This window comes from Suncus etruscus, chromosome 11 (genome assembly GCF_024139225.1).
Source record: "Suncus etruscus isolate mSunEtr1 chromosome 11, mSunEtr1.pri.cur, whole genome shotgun sequence".
NCBI classification, from domain to species: Eukaryota; Metazoa; Chordata; class Mammalia; order Eulipotyphla; family Soricidae; genus Suncus; species Suncus etruscus.
This window is the reverse complement of record NC_064858.1, coordinates 15,032,305-15,047,961: the sequence shown is the minus strand read 5'-3', so window position 1 is coordinate 15,047,961 and position 15,657 is coordinate 15,032,305. Positions and strand designations below refer to the sequence as shown.

General features: G+C 33.0%; 1 protein-coding gene across 1 annotated transcript in view; it reads left to right on the top strand.

Moving 5' to 3' along the window:
- The window catches only part of NELL2 (neural EGFL like 2), a 305,773-nt gene that overhangs the window by 173,702 nt on the left and 116,414 nt on the right, over nt 1-15,657 (top strand). The window contains exon 13 of the mRNA XM_049783795.1: nt 4,917-5,042. Coding sequence (XP_049639752.1) covers nt 4,917-5,042 — 126 coding nt within the window. The remainder of the gene's footprint in view (nt 1-4,916; nt 5,043-15,657) is intronic.

Sequence of the window (15,657 nt, the reverse complement as noted above, 5' to 3'; positions counted from 1 at the left end):
TCTTACATAGTATTTATTTTTCAATAAATTACTGTTTATGTATTATTTCTCCAGCTAGAGTTGGTCTTTTTTTCTAGGTCAGTACTTGGACCTAGTGCATGTTCATTATGTACTTGTTGAATAATAAACAAAACTTCCTTTTCTTCATTTGCTGTTCAGGGCTTACTCCTGACTCTATGTTCAGGGGATATAACTAAGTTGGCTGCATTCAGGACAATCATCTTTACCCCTGTTATGTCTCTGGCCCATAAATGAAGATTTCTTTTAAAAGAAATTTCAAAATATTTCAGAATCTATTACTTCCTTTCCCACTTTAAGTCCCAATAAGAGGAATTATATAGATCCTGACCTATACACTTTTCAAGAAACATGAATCTCTTTTAGAGACAACGAAATAAAAAACATTTGCTCAAAAATAAAAGGCTTCTAACTGCATGATGATTATAAAATTAGCATTCCATGATTTGAGGGGATTGTAGGGGCCACAGACAGCAGCAATTAGGGAGTTACTCCTGGCTCTGCCCTCAGAAATCACTCATGGCAGACTCAGAGAACCATATGGGATTCCTGGGATTGAAACTGGGTTGGTCTGAGTCGGCCGCATGCAAGGCAAATGCCCTGTCTGTTGTGCTATCGCTCTGCCCCTAAATTTTTATTTTACATTTTTTATTTAGTCCTTTTATACTTAAAAACATTGCACATGCTTAAATTTCTACAGAATATCCAAACTATTTAATATGTTAACCTGGCAGGATACCATCTTGTGTGGCATTCATCCTAAATATTTTTGTTTTGTCTGCTTAGTAGAAAATTATCAAGATTTAAAAAATATTTCTGACACTATTGGTGGTTCTATCTTTTGGGGTTATTAATATGATTACAAACCCAGTAAAATACTTGTGCATTAAAAATCAGTAAATATATATAGAACTGAGTATTAAGATTTTGATATAATAAATATTTGATTTGGGATATAGAACAAAAAGTACCCTTCTATCATTGTTGTGTCTCTGACTACCAATGTAGATAAAAATGACCATTTGCAATATATATATATATATATATATATATATATATATATATATATATATTTAAATTTGAGGCCACACTGGGTGATGCTCAGGGGTTACACCTGACTATGCAGTCAAAAGTCACACTTGCTTTGGTGACCATATGGGACGTCGGGGATCAAACCCAGGTCCATCCTGGGTGGGCCTGCGTGCAAGTCAAATGCCCTACTGCTGCGCTATCGCTCCAGCACCTCCATTTTTAGATCTTAGAGGAGTTCCTTTACTGTATATAAAGCATGGAAAATTGAGAAATACAATTGCCAGATAGATATACAGTGTTACAATTTACTTATCAATATTTTATTTCCCTATCCTTAAAATACTGCTCCAGTATTATACTTTATATTTTAGTGATCCAAATTATTAAATTTCATGAAAGTTTTTACACTAAATAGATTTCTAATTTATATTTAACAACTCATCTTGATTATTCCCCGATCATATAATAGCATAAAAGTAATATATGCAAAAGAAAATGTATAGTTTGCTATCCTCTGGTGTCCTAGGATGCATTTTCAATTAACAAATGTTAAAATACAGTTTTTAGAAATCCTTAACTTTGTTTTAATTAATCCAATTTAGTTTAGAAATCTAATTACCCAGTAACTTTTGGTTATGACTAGAGTCTCATTAACAGAAATAATATTAATTCATTGTCTCTTTCTCCCTTCTCCATTATATTCTTTTGTTTGTTGGTTGGTTTGGGGTTATTCCTGGCTCTCTGCTCAGAAATCGCACCTGGCAGGCTTGGGGGACCACATGGATCTGGGTGGGGATCAAACCCAGGTTGGTCCCAGGTCAATTGCATTATCACTCTGACCCATTATATCTTAGTATTACCAAATGTTCCAATTCTTATATATTCCTGGAAGTAACCTGGGGTACTTTATATCACTTATGAGTTTTATATGTTACGTTTGGAGGATATTCCCCCTAGTGGAGATTTTCAGTTTTCTCCTCTAGGAAACTCTTTTGTCTTTGAAAAGAGGGGCATTGTTTCAGTTAAGGATGATTTATCTGGGAATAGTCCAGTAATTACTTGACTCTACAGGGAACTGTGGCCTCTCACAAGGATCTTCTCTTGTTATGAGGATAGAGCATAGTATACTCTGAATAATTCTTTTCTTTGATAACCAGGATGTCTTTAGTGATTTATGTTCATTGCTTTATGCTCTTTCATCCCAAAGGAAAATTCTTGCCTCTATGTACTTGGACTTCAAAGCAATTCCTTCTCTCACAAGCTAAACTCCAGAGAATTTCTACTAAAAGTTTCATTTCTGCAGCTCTTTCTCAAAGAAGCAGTTTAAGTCCCTCAAGTCAGCTAAACCAATCCCATTTGATCATAATCACACCCAAATTCTAGAAGTAAACAGTTTCCCCCCAAATCCCCAAAAATATGCTTCATAGTTTTATTTCACTGGTTTAATTAAATGTGACAGTTTCCTACAGAGCAGTACAAATGTTTAAAAATATTGTGCATCATAGAAAAATTATACTAACAGTTCAAAATTTTGAAGCTAAATTTTATTATAGGTTAAACTTTATCCTTATGTATTGTGTAGTTTTTATAGATTTTATTATTGTGCTAAACATCCTGTGAGTTCTTATAGATACACAGATTAATTATATGTGCTATACTGATTATTGTATGCTTATATTTATAAATATATACTATTCTTGTCATTAACTAGATCTTGGAATCAGACTTTGAGGTCAAATCTGATTCACACTTTTATTTCTTTTTTCTTTTTTTTCTTAGTTATTTTGGGCCACACCCATTTGATGCTCAGGGGTTACTCCTGGCTTAGTGCTCAGAAATTGCCCCTGGCTTGGGGGGACCATATGGGACGCCGGGGGATTGAACAGCAGTCCTTCCTTGGCTAGCGCTTGCAAGACAGACACCTTACCTCTAATACCACCTCTCCGGCCCCACACACTTTTATTTCTTAATATGTATTTTTAGAACTTTGTTAGGCTTATTTATTTATAGAATTACAGCTAATTTTACAATATGGCAATAAATTAAAAGCAATAAATACAATACATAAAATAAATACATATGTATCTTAAGCACTAAAATGATCAGTCTTCTTTTTTTTTACTGAAAAAGTTAACTGTTCACTCATAAAGATTAAAAATGTCTCTATGCTGCATAGCAATATTAATAAATATGGAGTAGATATTTAGTAGTTGGCCCAAAAGTCAATGTTAAAGATAGAGTATTATTTCTGGAACCAAGAAGCACAAATAGTCCTTGAAAAACTGTTGTGTATCATTTAATTTAATGATAATTTAATTTAATTAAAAATGATAACGGTACAGTTAATGAATCTGCAATGGAAAGGAAACACTGTTTATTAAACAACTTCTCTATGGAAAAGTTTCAGAGAGGCATTCAAAAAAGTTTCTTGGAATATTAAGTGAGCTAGTAGATAGAGATAAAAATCCATTAGGCTGATAATAGATCAAGAAGGAATGGAGAAAAGCCCATGCAAAGAAAATAATGATGTGTGCTTGAACCATGAATGGAATGAAAGAAATCCATTGTGGCCAGAACACTGAAGGAAGAATAGAGCGAGGACATAGGATAGAAAGCTGAAAAAATAAGGAGAGAATTGAGGAGGTCATTTTATGCTAAAGGGTTTGGAATATTTTCTGTGTATTTACATTTTAAAGTTGAATTTAGACTTTCTGTGTTTCAGTTTTTCCTCCATTAAAACAGATAATATTTAAAATTGCTCTAGCTATATAAAATGCTTCCTGTTTATATCAGGCACTTATTTTGATCCTTTCAGGACTAGAACATCGTGGAGATCATAAAAATAACTTGATATCTGTAGATGTGGGTTACATGAATGTATACAATAATTGATCCATTTAGCTAAAAAAAATACAAATGCAGGTAATTCTACCTGGTAAAATCACTAGAGAGACTCGAGGAAATAACCTGGACAAGAAATAGCTTGCCTGGTGAATTTAATAATGGCTTTAAGAGAAAGTTTTATAATGGTGAAATATGTATATGTATAAAATACTATACTTTATGCAGAAAGATTATATAAAATAGTGACAGTTTTATTGTCAAATTTTATATGCTACCCAAACTACTGCCCATAATAGCTAAACATCTCTGTAAGTCTCATTTTTTTTAAATCGAAACTGAAAATTTTTATTCTCCAGATTCCTGCTTTTACTAAATTAGCCTAACATGTTAGTTAGTCTTTACTTTCAGAATTTGGTGTGGAATTTCTGAAAATATTCAATATTTTTGAATATTGAAATGTTGAAAATATTCAAATATTTATGAAAATATTTACTAGTCCATTGCTTTAACCACTTGGCCGCAACCACTTTATAAAAATATTTAATAAAATATCTCATTTTATTATTTGGAAACTTTTCACATGTATCAGATTTCTGCATGCAATTCAATTTTTATTTGGACAGTGCCATAGGAATAGTCATTCTTGTTTCTTTCATAAACTACATATTGCTGGTATCAAAGACTTAAAGTTATTAGGCTTCTAATAAACTAAAGGAGTTTAATCTCCACTTTCAGATATATAGTCTCAAGCACTGAGTATTTCCAAGTAAATAGAATCATACAAGTTGAAATAGATATACCCGTTTAAAATCAATCAGACCTACTGGAGGAGTTGAGGAGTAGGAAGGGGAAGCTAAGCTTATATAGTTTATATGAATACCCAAAATTTCTAATACAGAGTATTCTTTAGAGTGTATTTTTAAAAAAGATTTTTAGTAAGTAACTATTGCCCTCTCCCCACAGAAAAAAATAGGGTAAATCTAAGATTGCTTTATTAATCTCTTTATCCTGCTTTTTTTCAGATATTGATGAGTGTGCTGAAGGACGCCATTACTGCCATGAGAATACAATGTGTGTCAACACACCAGGTTCTTTCATGTGTATCTGCAAAACTGGATATATCAGAATTGATGATTATTCGTGTACAGGTAACACAATGGCTAGTTTGAAATAAAACCTTTTTGTCTTAAATTTTCTTTAAAAGTTCACTCTAGCTTTTATAAAGTAAGTCATTCATACGCCATTATATCAAAATAAACTATAGACTAAAACATACGTTTTGGTCTTTGTTAGTTCTTTTTTTTAATTTGTTAAGTATTTTAACTGTTCTAAGCAAACTAATGTCAGCTTGCTCTGAATGAGTTTATGTAACCTTTTGCAACTGTATAAAACTAAAGAACAAATCATCATAACATCTAATTTTATACCTCCTCAGCATTTTTATATTCAAAATTTGAATGGCTTTTATGTCAATATAGTCAATGACCCTAAGTATATCCTTTATATGGCATATAAATAACAAACAATTGCATAAAGAATTTTATTTTTATTAATATATTTTTAGAGTGCTAGGAATTGGTAATATTAAAGAAGATATGTATTGTTTATATTTCTGGGATGTGCCATTTAATAATCATATATAAAAGACTTTTATTTATAGTGCTTTATGAAATATAACTTCCTCCTCTGCCATCAACCTTCTGTACAGGTATATCTTGTATATTCAACCTATTTACATTATAAAATGGAATTTTGATTGTAGGGTTGTTTGAAGACCTCAAGGGTTGAATGGATATCTTTCCTTAAATAAAAATAATAAGAATATAATATTTTAAAATAATGAGGACCATAAATGGGAGCACTTTTAAATATTATTGGCCTTATGATACAGCTCAATGATAGAGCATATGTCTCCTATGACACAATCGTGGGTCCAATCTCCAACACCGAGATATAGTAAGTTATTCATACGACTTTTAAAATATTTATTTTAGTATTCTTATTAAAATTCCTATCAGATGTATGCATAAATAATTAATAATACTTAGGCTTTTTATCATTAAAAGAATGAAGTAATACTCTGTGATAAGAGTCTGAATCTATAAAATTATATTACATTATGCATTTATATTAATATGCCCTGTCTTCATACAGTGGTGCTGTTTACTACTCGAATTTGTGAGAGTAAAGAAATAAAAAGTCCCTTAGATATAATTTATATGTAAAAACAAATTGATGGCTTTAACACTAATGAGAACTGACTTCCTAATTTACAGAGAACAAGCTTCTCTGAAGGTATAAATTATATTTACTATGTCACCATTGAGTTAAAAATATGCTTTAAAATTATGTGTCTGTTAACCTTTAGATTAAGATATCATTCAACATAAAAAGCAATATACATGAACAAGTTATGAAATTACTAAATAGTATGATAGTAAAGGGTAGGGAGAAAAGGAATTGGTACATCAGGTAAAAGAGATGTTGTGTGAAGAATAGAGTCATACTTTTAGTAATAAACAATATACACTATATGCTTAACTTTTAATTTTGCGAACATGAAATATATACTGTTAAAATTCCATGTTATTTTAACATGTTATTTTAATTAGTTTGTTTTCAATAATTAAAATTCGTGGAAATAATGTATATAGTTTGCTGAGTTTGAGGATAATTTGAATACTTAGAATATTCCCTTAAGATTCAAAAGTATCTCAGGATAAAATAGAATTATCTTTTTGTAGCAAGTCCAAGAAAGACCAAAGTCATTTATGTAAATCTATTCAGATCATGATTTGGAGGCAAAAATTTTAAGATCTAGCAGGTGAAATGGAGAGACATGGATTTCCACAGTTTAATGCTTTTCTTTAGAGAGATAGATTTTATTGCTCTTAAAATTTTTATATCCTTTAATGAGGTCTACAAATTTGAAATTTGCCTCACACACAAGTTGACTTTCTAAGTAATATGATTGATTGGGTTTATTTTATAGTCTTCATTCAGATGATTAATTAAAAAATTTCTTAATGTTAGCTAATCAGGTTGACACAAATTCAGAATTCTTGTAAAGGACATATATGTTTAAATTCTCCCTTTCTTGCCTTTCAAATATTAGCAAAGGGACTCCTCTTTTGAAGGTTTGCAATATGACTGATATTATCTAGGCTGTGACTTTCCAAGAGCATCTGTAATAGCAGAGTCAGATTAAATTTCTTGGGACCAGACCATTAGCACAGTGGGTACAGCATTTGCCTTCAAGTGGCCAACCTGGGTTCAATCCCAGCATCCCATTGTCACTGCAATATCACCTTAAGTTATTCCTAAGGACAGTCATCATTAACTCTGATCATTGCAAAACCAAACAAGCAAATAAAGACTTAATTTCTCTATTGAAGATTGAAATTTATTTTGTTTGAATTTTAGTAACATATTCTACTCCACCATTTCCTCCTCCTTCTCCTCCTTCTCCCCTTTCTCCTTTCCTCTCCCCTCATTTGGGACCCTGGGGGAATTGAACTACTGTCCTCCTAGATCAACTGAGTACAAGGCAAGAGCCCTACCACTACCGCTCCAGTCCCCTTTATTTCTTCTTTAAGGAAATGTCTGTTCATCTCTTTTCCCTATTTTTTGATAGGGTTAGATTTTTTCCTCTTTAAGCCCTACTAGTGTCTTATATATTTTACATATTAACCCCATATCAGATGGATATTGGATAAATAGTTTCTCCCACTCCATTTTCAGCCTTTGTATTTTTGACCTAATTTCCACTGAGATACTGAAGCATCTTAATTTAATGAATTCCCATTTGTTTATTTTGATGCCACTTGTTTGGTTAATGGTGTTTCATCTTTAAAGATACCTTTATCTTCTATATTATGAAGTGTTCTGCCTGTTTGCCTCTATATATCTATGGTTTCAGATCTGATAGCAAGGTCTTTAATTCATTTTGATTTGACCTTGTGCATGGAGTCAGAAAGAGTTCTTATCTGTTTTTTGACATCCTCAACATTTCGTCTTTAAAGTCTTTATCAGAGTGGTTAAAGAGTTGCCAGGTTCTAGTTATGTCCTCTAAATGACTATCTCCATATACTGAGCATGGTATCATTCTGTTTTGTTTCTGCCTTTTCCGTGTGGCGGTGTTTTTTATGTGTCGTCTGTGGCTCATTGATAGAAAAATATATTAGACTACAGACCAGAGAGGGGGATCCATGTTCTTGCAGCATTATGGAACTGAGTATTTTAGCATCTCAATAGAGCTTCATACTTACCTACTGGCCAATGCTGAGCCAAACTGTTTCCTCCTCTTCCACATCATGGTCCAAGCTTTCCATTCACCTTATGGCAAGAGCTGTACCACCGAACTGATTGCTTCTTAACTGTATTTTGTTCAGCCTCCACATGTTGGAAGTTTTTACCATCTTCTATATGTGTTGTTTTTATTTTTTATAGAATATTGGTCTGAGAAGGTACTTTGTACTTTGTCTATAGTCGTAAATGTATGTATATTTGAGTTATGCTCTAATAAGTGTTCTATCCTAAAAAAATGTTCCATGTACAGTAGAAAAGAATGTTCATTTTTGTCTTGTCTTATATTAAATGAACAACCGTTCCCAGACGTTTGTATCTCATATGGGTTCTTACTTCTACTTATATGCCATCTGGTTGATCCCTCCCTAGTGGTCAAACTGGAGTGTTAAAATCTCTCTTCTCTATTGTGTTTCAGTCAATATGTTTCTTTAGTTTCTTAGCAGAAACTTTATGAACATATTTAGAATTTCATTTGGTGCACAATATTGATGATAGTGGTTCTTGTTTGTGTTTCTTGATTGTATTTCTTTAGTAACCAATATGTAGTGTTCACCACTGGCTCTAATGACCTTCTTTATATTGAATGCTATTTTGTTTTATTTAAGTGTGGCTGCCTCTGATTTTATTTTTCTTCCGTTGACTTGTACTTTCCTTTAATTTCCATTCTTTCACTCTGAACCTGTATTTATTCTGAGTTTAGGTGTGTTTCCTTTATGCAGAAGACGTATGGATTAACTTTCCTGCTTCATCTAGTTATTCTATGCCTACAGGAGTTCAGTACATTGATATTGAGTGATAATATTGAAATAAAAGGTTGGTTGTATTGTCATTTATGCATTTGTATGTGTGGAATATAGTTGTTTTTGCAAGAGTTTTTTATCACTGGTCTTTCAGTAATTTGTGCAGGATTTAGTTATTACAAATGTTGCCAGTTCTTCTATATGAGAATGTTTTTTCCCTAAAGTCTAAAAGAGAGCTTCATAGGATATTAGCCTATAGGCTGGATATTTTGTTTATCCTAAACTTTGAAAATGTCAATTCACTTTTTGCTGGCCTGGAATATATTATATGAAAGGTATGTAGTTATTCTTACTTTGTTTTCCTTATATTAGAGGAGGTTATTTTCTCTCTCACTCCCTTAAGCAGTCTGTCCTTGTCTTTTGATTGAAACATTTCAATTTCTTGTGTTCTTGGAGTTATTTTGTTTGCATATATTTTGTTTGGTACTCTTTAGGCTTCTTGAATCTGTGAAGGTGTTTCTCTTCAGAGAACAGGCAAGTTCTCAGTGATTATTTCCTTCACCAGCCATCATCACCCTTTCTCTTTTTTTCTCACCTTATCATATTCCTACAATTTGAATATTATTCCTCTTGCTATTATCTATCACAAATATTTCATGCTCTTTTATTTATTAATCTCTCTGATCTTCTATCTTTTAATTTTTGTTGATGGCCAGTATTTTGTCTTTGCTATAAATAGTATTTTTTCTCATGTTGAATCCTTTGGTTATGCCTTGCTATTGTATTTTTCACTCGTTCAACTCCATTTGTATGAACACTAATAGTGTGGATCAGTTTGTCGTTAAGTTTTTGAATTTTTCTTCCTCTGATTTTTTTATTTTCATGGCCATCGCATAGAGCATTACTTTACATTCATCCATGATGCAGCTACTGGCTTCATTTGACCTTGATGGTTTATCAGTACTAGTGTCCCAATCTTCCAGGTCATTTGAGATCTTTGCTTGTGGCATTGTTTTTAAAAATGGAGTGTACTGTGATATGAACTTCAGACACTTATATTTCTGTGATCTTAAATGTTTATATTTCAACAAATTGTTATTCTATATACATGTTATTCTAACATGCTATTTCAGTATTCATTCTAAGAATGCCATTACTCATACTGGTGAATAAATAAGAATTTTGTTTGCATATAGGGTATTTGATGCAAGCTATCAAAACCAAAAATAATTAACATTAGTTAGGTTGAAGTGTAAAATTGTTGTGCGGATACTAATGCATCCATGAGGTTTGGAGTTTGAGAGTTAGACTATGCATTGGCTTCTTGGTGCAGGGGAGACAATTAGAGGTGGCACATGTTCCAGGGGCAGTGGCACAGGCCAGGATCTGAGACCCTTTGATGCACCTACATGACAAAGAGGCCAGTGTCATCATTATAGGTTCATTGGGTTAGTCTTGGGTCTGGGAGTTACATGGCAGAGCATGGGCATTCTAGTAATGGCAGATAAAAATGGAGACAGATAGAAATTGCAGATGGCATAGGGACAATGGGGCTGGCAGGGGTCAAAATCCTTGATGCACCTGTATTCAAAAATTTAAGTTAAAATATATGGAAAGGAGTCTGTACTATCTGATGCTTTTAGTTACTGAGAAAAGCAGATCACCTTTATTTAGTATGGCTATACCCATGTTTGTCAGATATATTATGTGCCTTCTCTGTCAGCCCTGCTATCCAGAATGATCTCCATTCCTGTCATGATTTGATCAGTTGAGCACCAAATATTATTATATATTCTCAAAAATCTGTGCAGACTCACTAAAGCACTGAGATGATGAGAGCTGCCTTATTAACCAGTATCATTAGCATGGTCAGTCAGTAAATTGTAATTCACTTATGTCCTGAATGGCGATATTATTTGACTTTTATTTGAGATTTTTATATGAAAAACATAAAGTTGAAATCTCACATGGGGGAAATAAGATGATTGTGCATTCTATGACTGTCATGATAGTAGTAAATTAGCAAAATACCTGTGAAGGGCAGGATGATTATATGAATTGAAATCCTACTGATGCTTTTCATTTTACGCCGTAATTGTGGATTGTATTCAATAAAAATTTGACCTCTTTCTCTGCCTCCACATTATCAAAGTGCTTTATAGAACAAAATGTAGCTTTTGGTTCTTCTTTTTATACAGTCTTTTAGTGTATATGTCACCATGAATTTTTTTTTCTTTTGCTTTTGTTAAGACCATATTCAGTGCTGTTTGGAGATTATTTCCTATAAGTGTTCATATCCTTTCCAAGCATGTTAAGAGGGGAGAATCCAGGTGGAATAATACATGGAACAAATGTGTGGGCCTCTGAAATACACATTGTCCTTTAAGCTATCGCCCTAGCCTCTCAAATTATGGCATTGACTTGTCTTGATGTGATTGTTCCTTTCCAGTCCAGAGTTTTTTTCCAAGTCACTTTTACATCATATAACGATTCTGGAGTGATTGTGAAATATAAGAATTATTAAATAATTCCTTCACTTTTTTTCAATATTGTTTTGATACAGTTGCATAGTAGTTCTCATCCATATTGGGAATAGGATAGCATAAATGAATTATAGTGTGGTTCTTTGGTAGCAAAGAAATGTACTGAAAGTTATGGTGAATTGAGAAGCTGTAATCTGGTTTCAGTCTGAATATGAGAAAGCATCATCAAATCACATTTAACTAGAAGATTTTAAGAATGAACATTTATTTCGGGAGACGAAGAGTAAGAGAAGACATTTCAGAACAAAATAATGAATAGGGACAAAGTAAAGGTCATGATATAATAGCAAGCCAAGTGAGAATGGAATTAGAAAAGATAAGGCCAGAAAATTCTAAGATAGAAGTTAGAATGATAGTTCAGAGGGTAGGTTGTTTGCCTTGCATTTGGCTGACTTGAGTTCTATCCCAAATGGACCCCTGAGCACTACTAAAACTAATTCCTGAGTGTAGAGTCAGGAGAAACTCCTCAAGACTGCTCAGAACGGTATTCCCATCTTCTCCCTCCCAAAAAGTCAAAGAAAATCTATGATATTTTATAAATTCTGAACAATTTCAGGCTGTGCACACTCTGAGAGGTGAACTTTAAATTGTCAATGTGTTGTTTTATTTTTGTGTTTATATTTTAAGTAGCTACTTATTAAAAAGATAAATCTTCTGACAGTTTAAGCAGACCTGATATCAAGGTGAGGTGGTCTTTTACTTCACAGAAGATAAAATGTGTTGTCTGTATTATTAGAACTCTATAAAAGCAAAATTTTTTTTGTGGTCTAGTGAGAACTGATTGTAGAATATTTCTTAAATGAAATCATAGCTTCTAACTTACTGCCTGAGGTATTTTTGTAAATAGATCTGCCTAAAATGTCCAATAAATATAAAATACAATCTCAACAGCAAGAAACAATAAAAATGTCAAAAATGTTTCAGAATTTCATAGTCCCACTATAGTTGTCCCAAAAAACATAGTAATCATCCATTTAGCCTTTAACTTTTCTATGAATAGTTTTTATTTTAGCTTATGTGTGACAGCTTTGAAGTAGACTTGAGATATGTGTTCTTTTTTTTACCATCAACTAGAATCTTGGCAATTTCCCTAATCTCTTAATCTCATTTTCTTCATTTTCAAATAGAATGATATTACATACTATACACACTGGTGAGAGGAAACAAGAATGACAGTTGAAGCATAGTAATAACTTACTAAGTACTATCTGTTATTATTGTTATTTCTCATAGGCAGAATAGTGGCTCTCCAAAGATATTTGGTTAAAAGTTAAAAATAATAAGAGCCAGAGTGATAGTATAGTGGTAAGTTTTTGCCTTGTATATAGTTGACCTGGTTTTGAACCCTAACATCTCATATGTTTCCAAGAGCTTGACAGGAATGATACCTGAGTGCAGAGACAGGAGTAAATTCTATCACAACCAAGTGTAACTCAAAAATAAAACAAAAATTAAAAATAAGTAATACTAGTGACAATAATTAAATTCATATTTTAGTTTATATTTCTTTTTTTTCTTGGATACTTGGGCTATTTTTAAATTTGTCTATCACGAATAGGAGTACTTTGAAAATAGGAGTACAATGAATGAACATAGAAGTGCAGATTTTTTATTCATATCTTTATTTAAACACCTTGACTACAAATATGATTGTAGTTGAGATTCAGTCATGAAAAGAACACCCCCCTTCACCAGTGCAACATTCCATCACCAATGTCCCAAATCTCCCTCGTCCCCATCCCACTCTCACCTGTACTCTAGACTTTCCATTTCCCTCATTCATTAACATTGTTATAATAGTTCTCAGTGTAGTTATCTCTCTAACTGTACTCACTGCTCTTTGTGGTGAACTCATATTTCTTTTTTTTTTTTTTTTGGTTTTTGGAGCCACACCCATTTGATGCTCAGGGGTTACTCCTGGCTAAATGCTCAGAAATTGCCTCTGGCTTGGGGGGACTATATGGGAAGCCAGGGGATCGAACCGCGGTCCTTCCTTTGCTAGCGCTTGCAAGGCAGACACCTTACCTCTAGCGTCACCTCGGCAGCCCCAGAATTCATATTTCTTAAGTAATTATTGGATTACAATTTCAATTTTGGTTTTCTTACCAAAGAATGCTTATTATATAAAACATAGTTTGCCATTTTGTTTTAATGAACATACATAATCACATTTAAACAGACCAAACACAACTGAATGATAAACAATAGGGATTTTCAAAGTACAGCTAATTTTTAAAGATCCTGGGATAATGAAACCCGACCTTAAGCATGTTTGTAATCATGGTGCTTAAATAACTATATTATAATAAAAATAGCAAAAAATCCAAAAATATGAAGGGAATTATCAATATTTTGGAAAGTGCTATTAAGTCAATTTATTTATTATCAGGTACATAGCTTTGTGGTAGAGCGCATGGCTTACAGGAATGAGAATCTAAACTCATCCCTAACATCACACCCATACTAAGAATAATCAGTAAGAGGGAAGTAAAGATTCAATAAGGGAACCATCATAATATTATCAATAGATTTTTCAGTAGAAACTTTACAAACTAGAAAGAATTAGCATGATGTATAAAAACACTGAAAGGAGAGTCATCCAAGCTAGCTTTAGCCACTTGTTTTGTTTTGCTTTGTTATGTTTTGGGGTCACACTCAGCAGTGCTCAGGGGTTACTCCTTATTTTATGTTCAGAAATCTCTCCTGGCAGGCTTGGGGGACCCTGTGTGATGCTAGTATTCAAACCATCATCCTTCTGCATGCAAGGCAAATGCCCTACCTCCATGCCATTTCTCCAGCCCCTTAGCCACCTATTTTATAACTTGAAATGGCTTTTTAGGCAAACACTTAAAATACTTGAATCCTCATTAAACTGTACTTCAAAAGTCAGGATTTAACGGAGGAAAAGCAAATCCTGTTGTGTCTAGTAATATACATAAAATGAATGAGTGGGATAATTTTCAGCATTACTAATTTTTATTTCATTCCATTAGTTTTTATAAACTTTAAATATAAACAAACTATTCTAAGTTCTGTATTTTTAAATATTATTTATTTATTATTTTAATTGGCTTTGGGGCCATAGTACGCGAAGTTCAGGAAACATTAGTTGGGAGACTTGGTTACCACTTGCTGTGCAAGAGATTGAACCTAGGTCAGCTGCCTATAAATCGAGCACTTTACCTCCTTTTCTATCTCTCCTGACCCCAAAATCACATTTTAGAGCACTTTGGCTTATCTATTCAGTTTTGGTAGTTTAGATGTATAAGGAATAGGTTCATTTCATGCATAGCCTCAATTCTTAAAATCACATAATATATATAGTGCCCAATGAGATTAACGTGTTTTTTTTATTTTTTGAGGGCCATTTGGAGGTCATTCAATAATGTGTTCAGGGGGCCATATGGTACTGGTGCTGGGAGATCAAACCCATATGCATGCAAAATATGTTATCCAGTCTTTGGAGTAATCTTCCTGCCAGAAGTTCATTTCTAATACTAACAATTCCTGTCATTTCTCCCTTTTTAGGGATGGGGGAAGCCATAAGACAGGTTGACTGGGGCTTACTATTGATTTTTTGCTCAGAAGTCAGTCACTTTTAGATGACAAAGGCAGTGAACTCTATGTGGTTCTGGGGAATCAAACGAGGCAAGTGCCTTAACAACTCAACCCTTATTTCTCTTTTTTACTTTTTGTTATATATATATATATATATATATATATATATATATATAATCATTATGGTTTACTTGATTTTATCTATATTTCTGTTCTTAGCTTCCTTTCTGCCCTTTCTTTATCTTTTTATATTGAGACTTGTGAGTTAACACTCAAATCCTGATTTGGGAATGCAATTCTTTATAAATACAACCATTTTATACTAAATAGTTGTATGTGGTCTTTGGAATATTGCTTCTGGCATAGACCATCAGAGTAAAATGCTGGGCTTCACATTCAGTGTTTAAAAGATAAAAAAAATATGGGGACTAGAGAGATAGCATGGAGGTAGATCATTTGCCTTACATGCAGAAGGACGGTGGTTTGAATCCCAGCATCCCATATGATCCCGAGCTGCCAGGAGCAATTTCTGAGTGTATGGTAAATTTTATTTACAGTTGTGTTTTCAAAGTTTTATTTACTATATCTGGCTTTGCATAACCTTTCCACAAGTA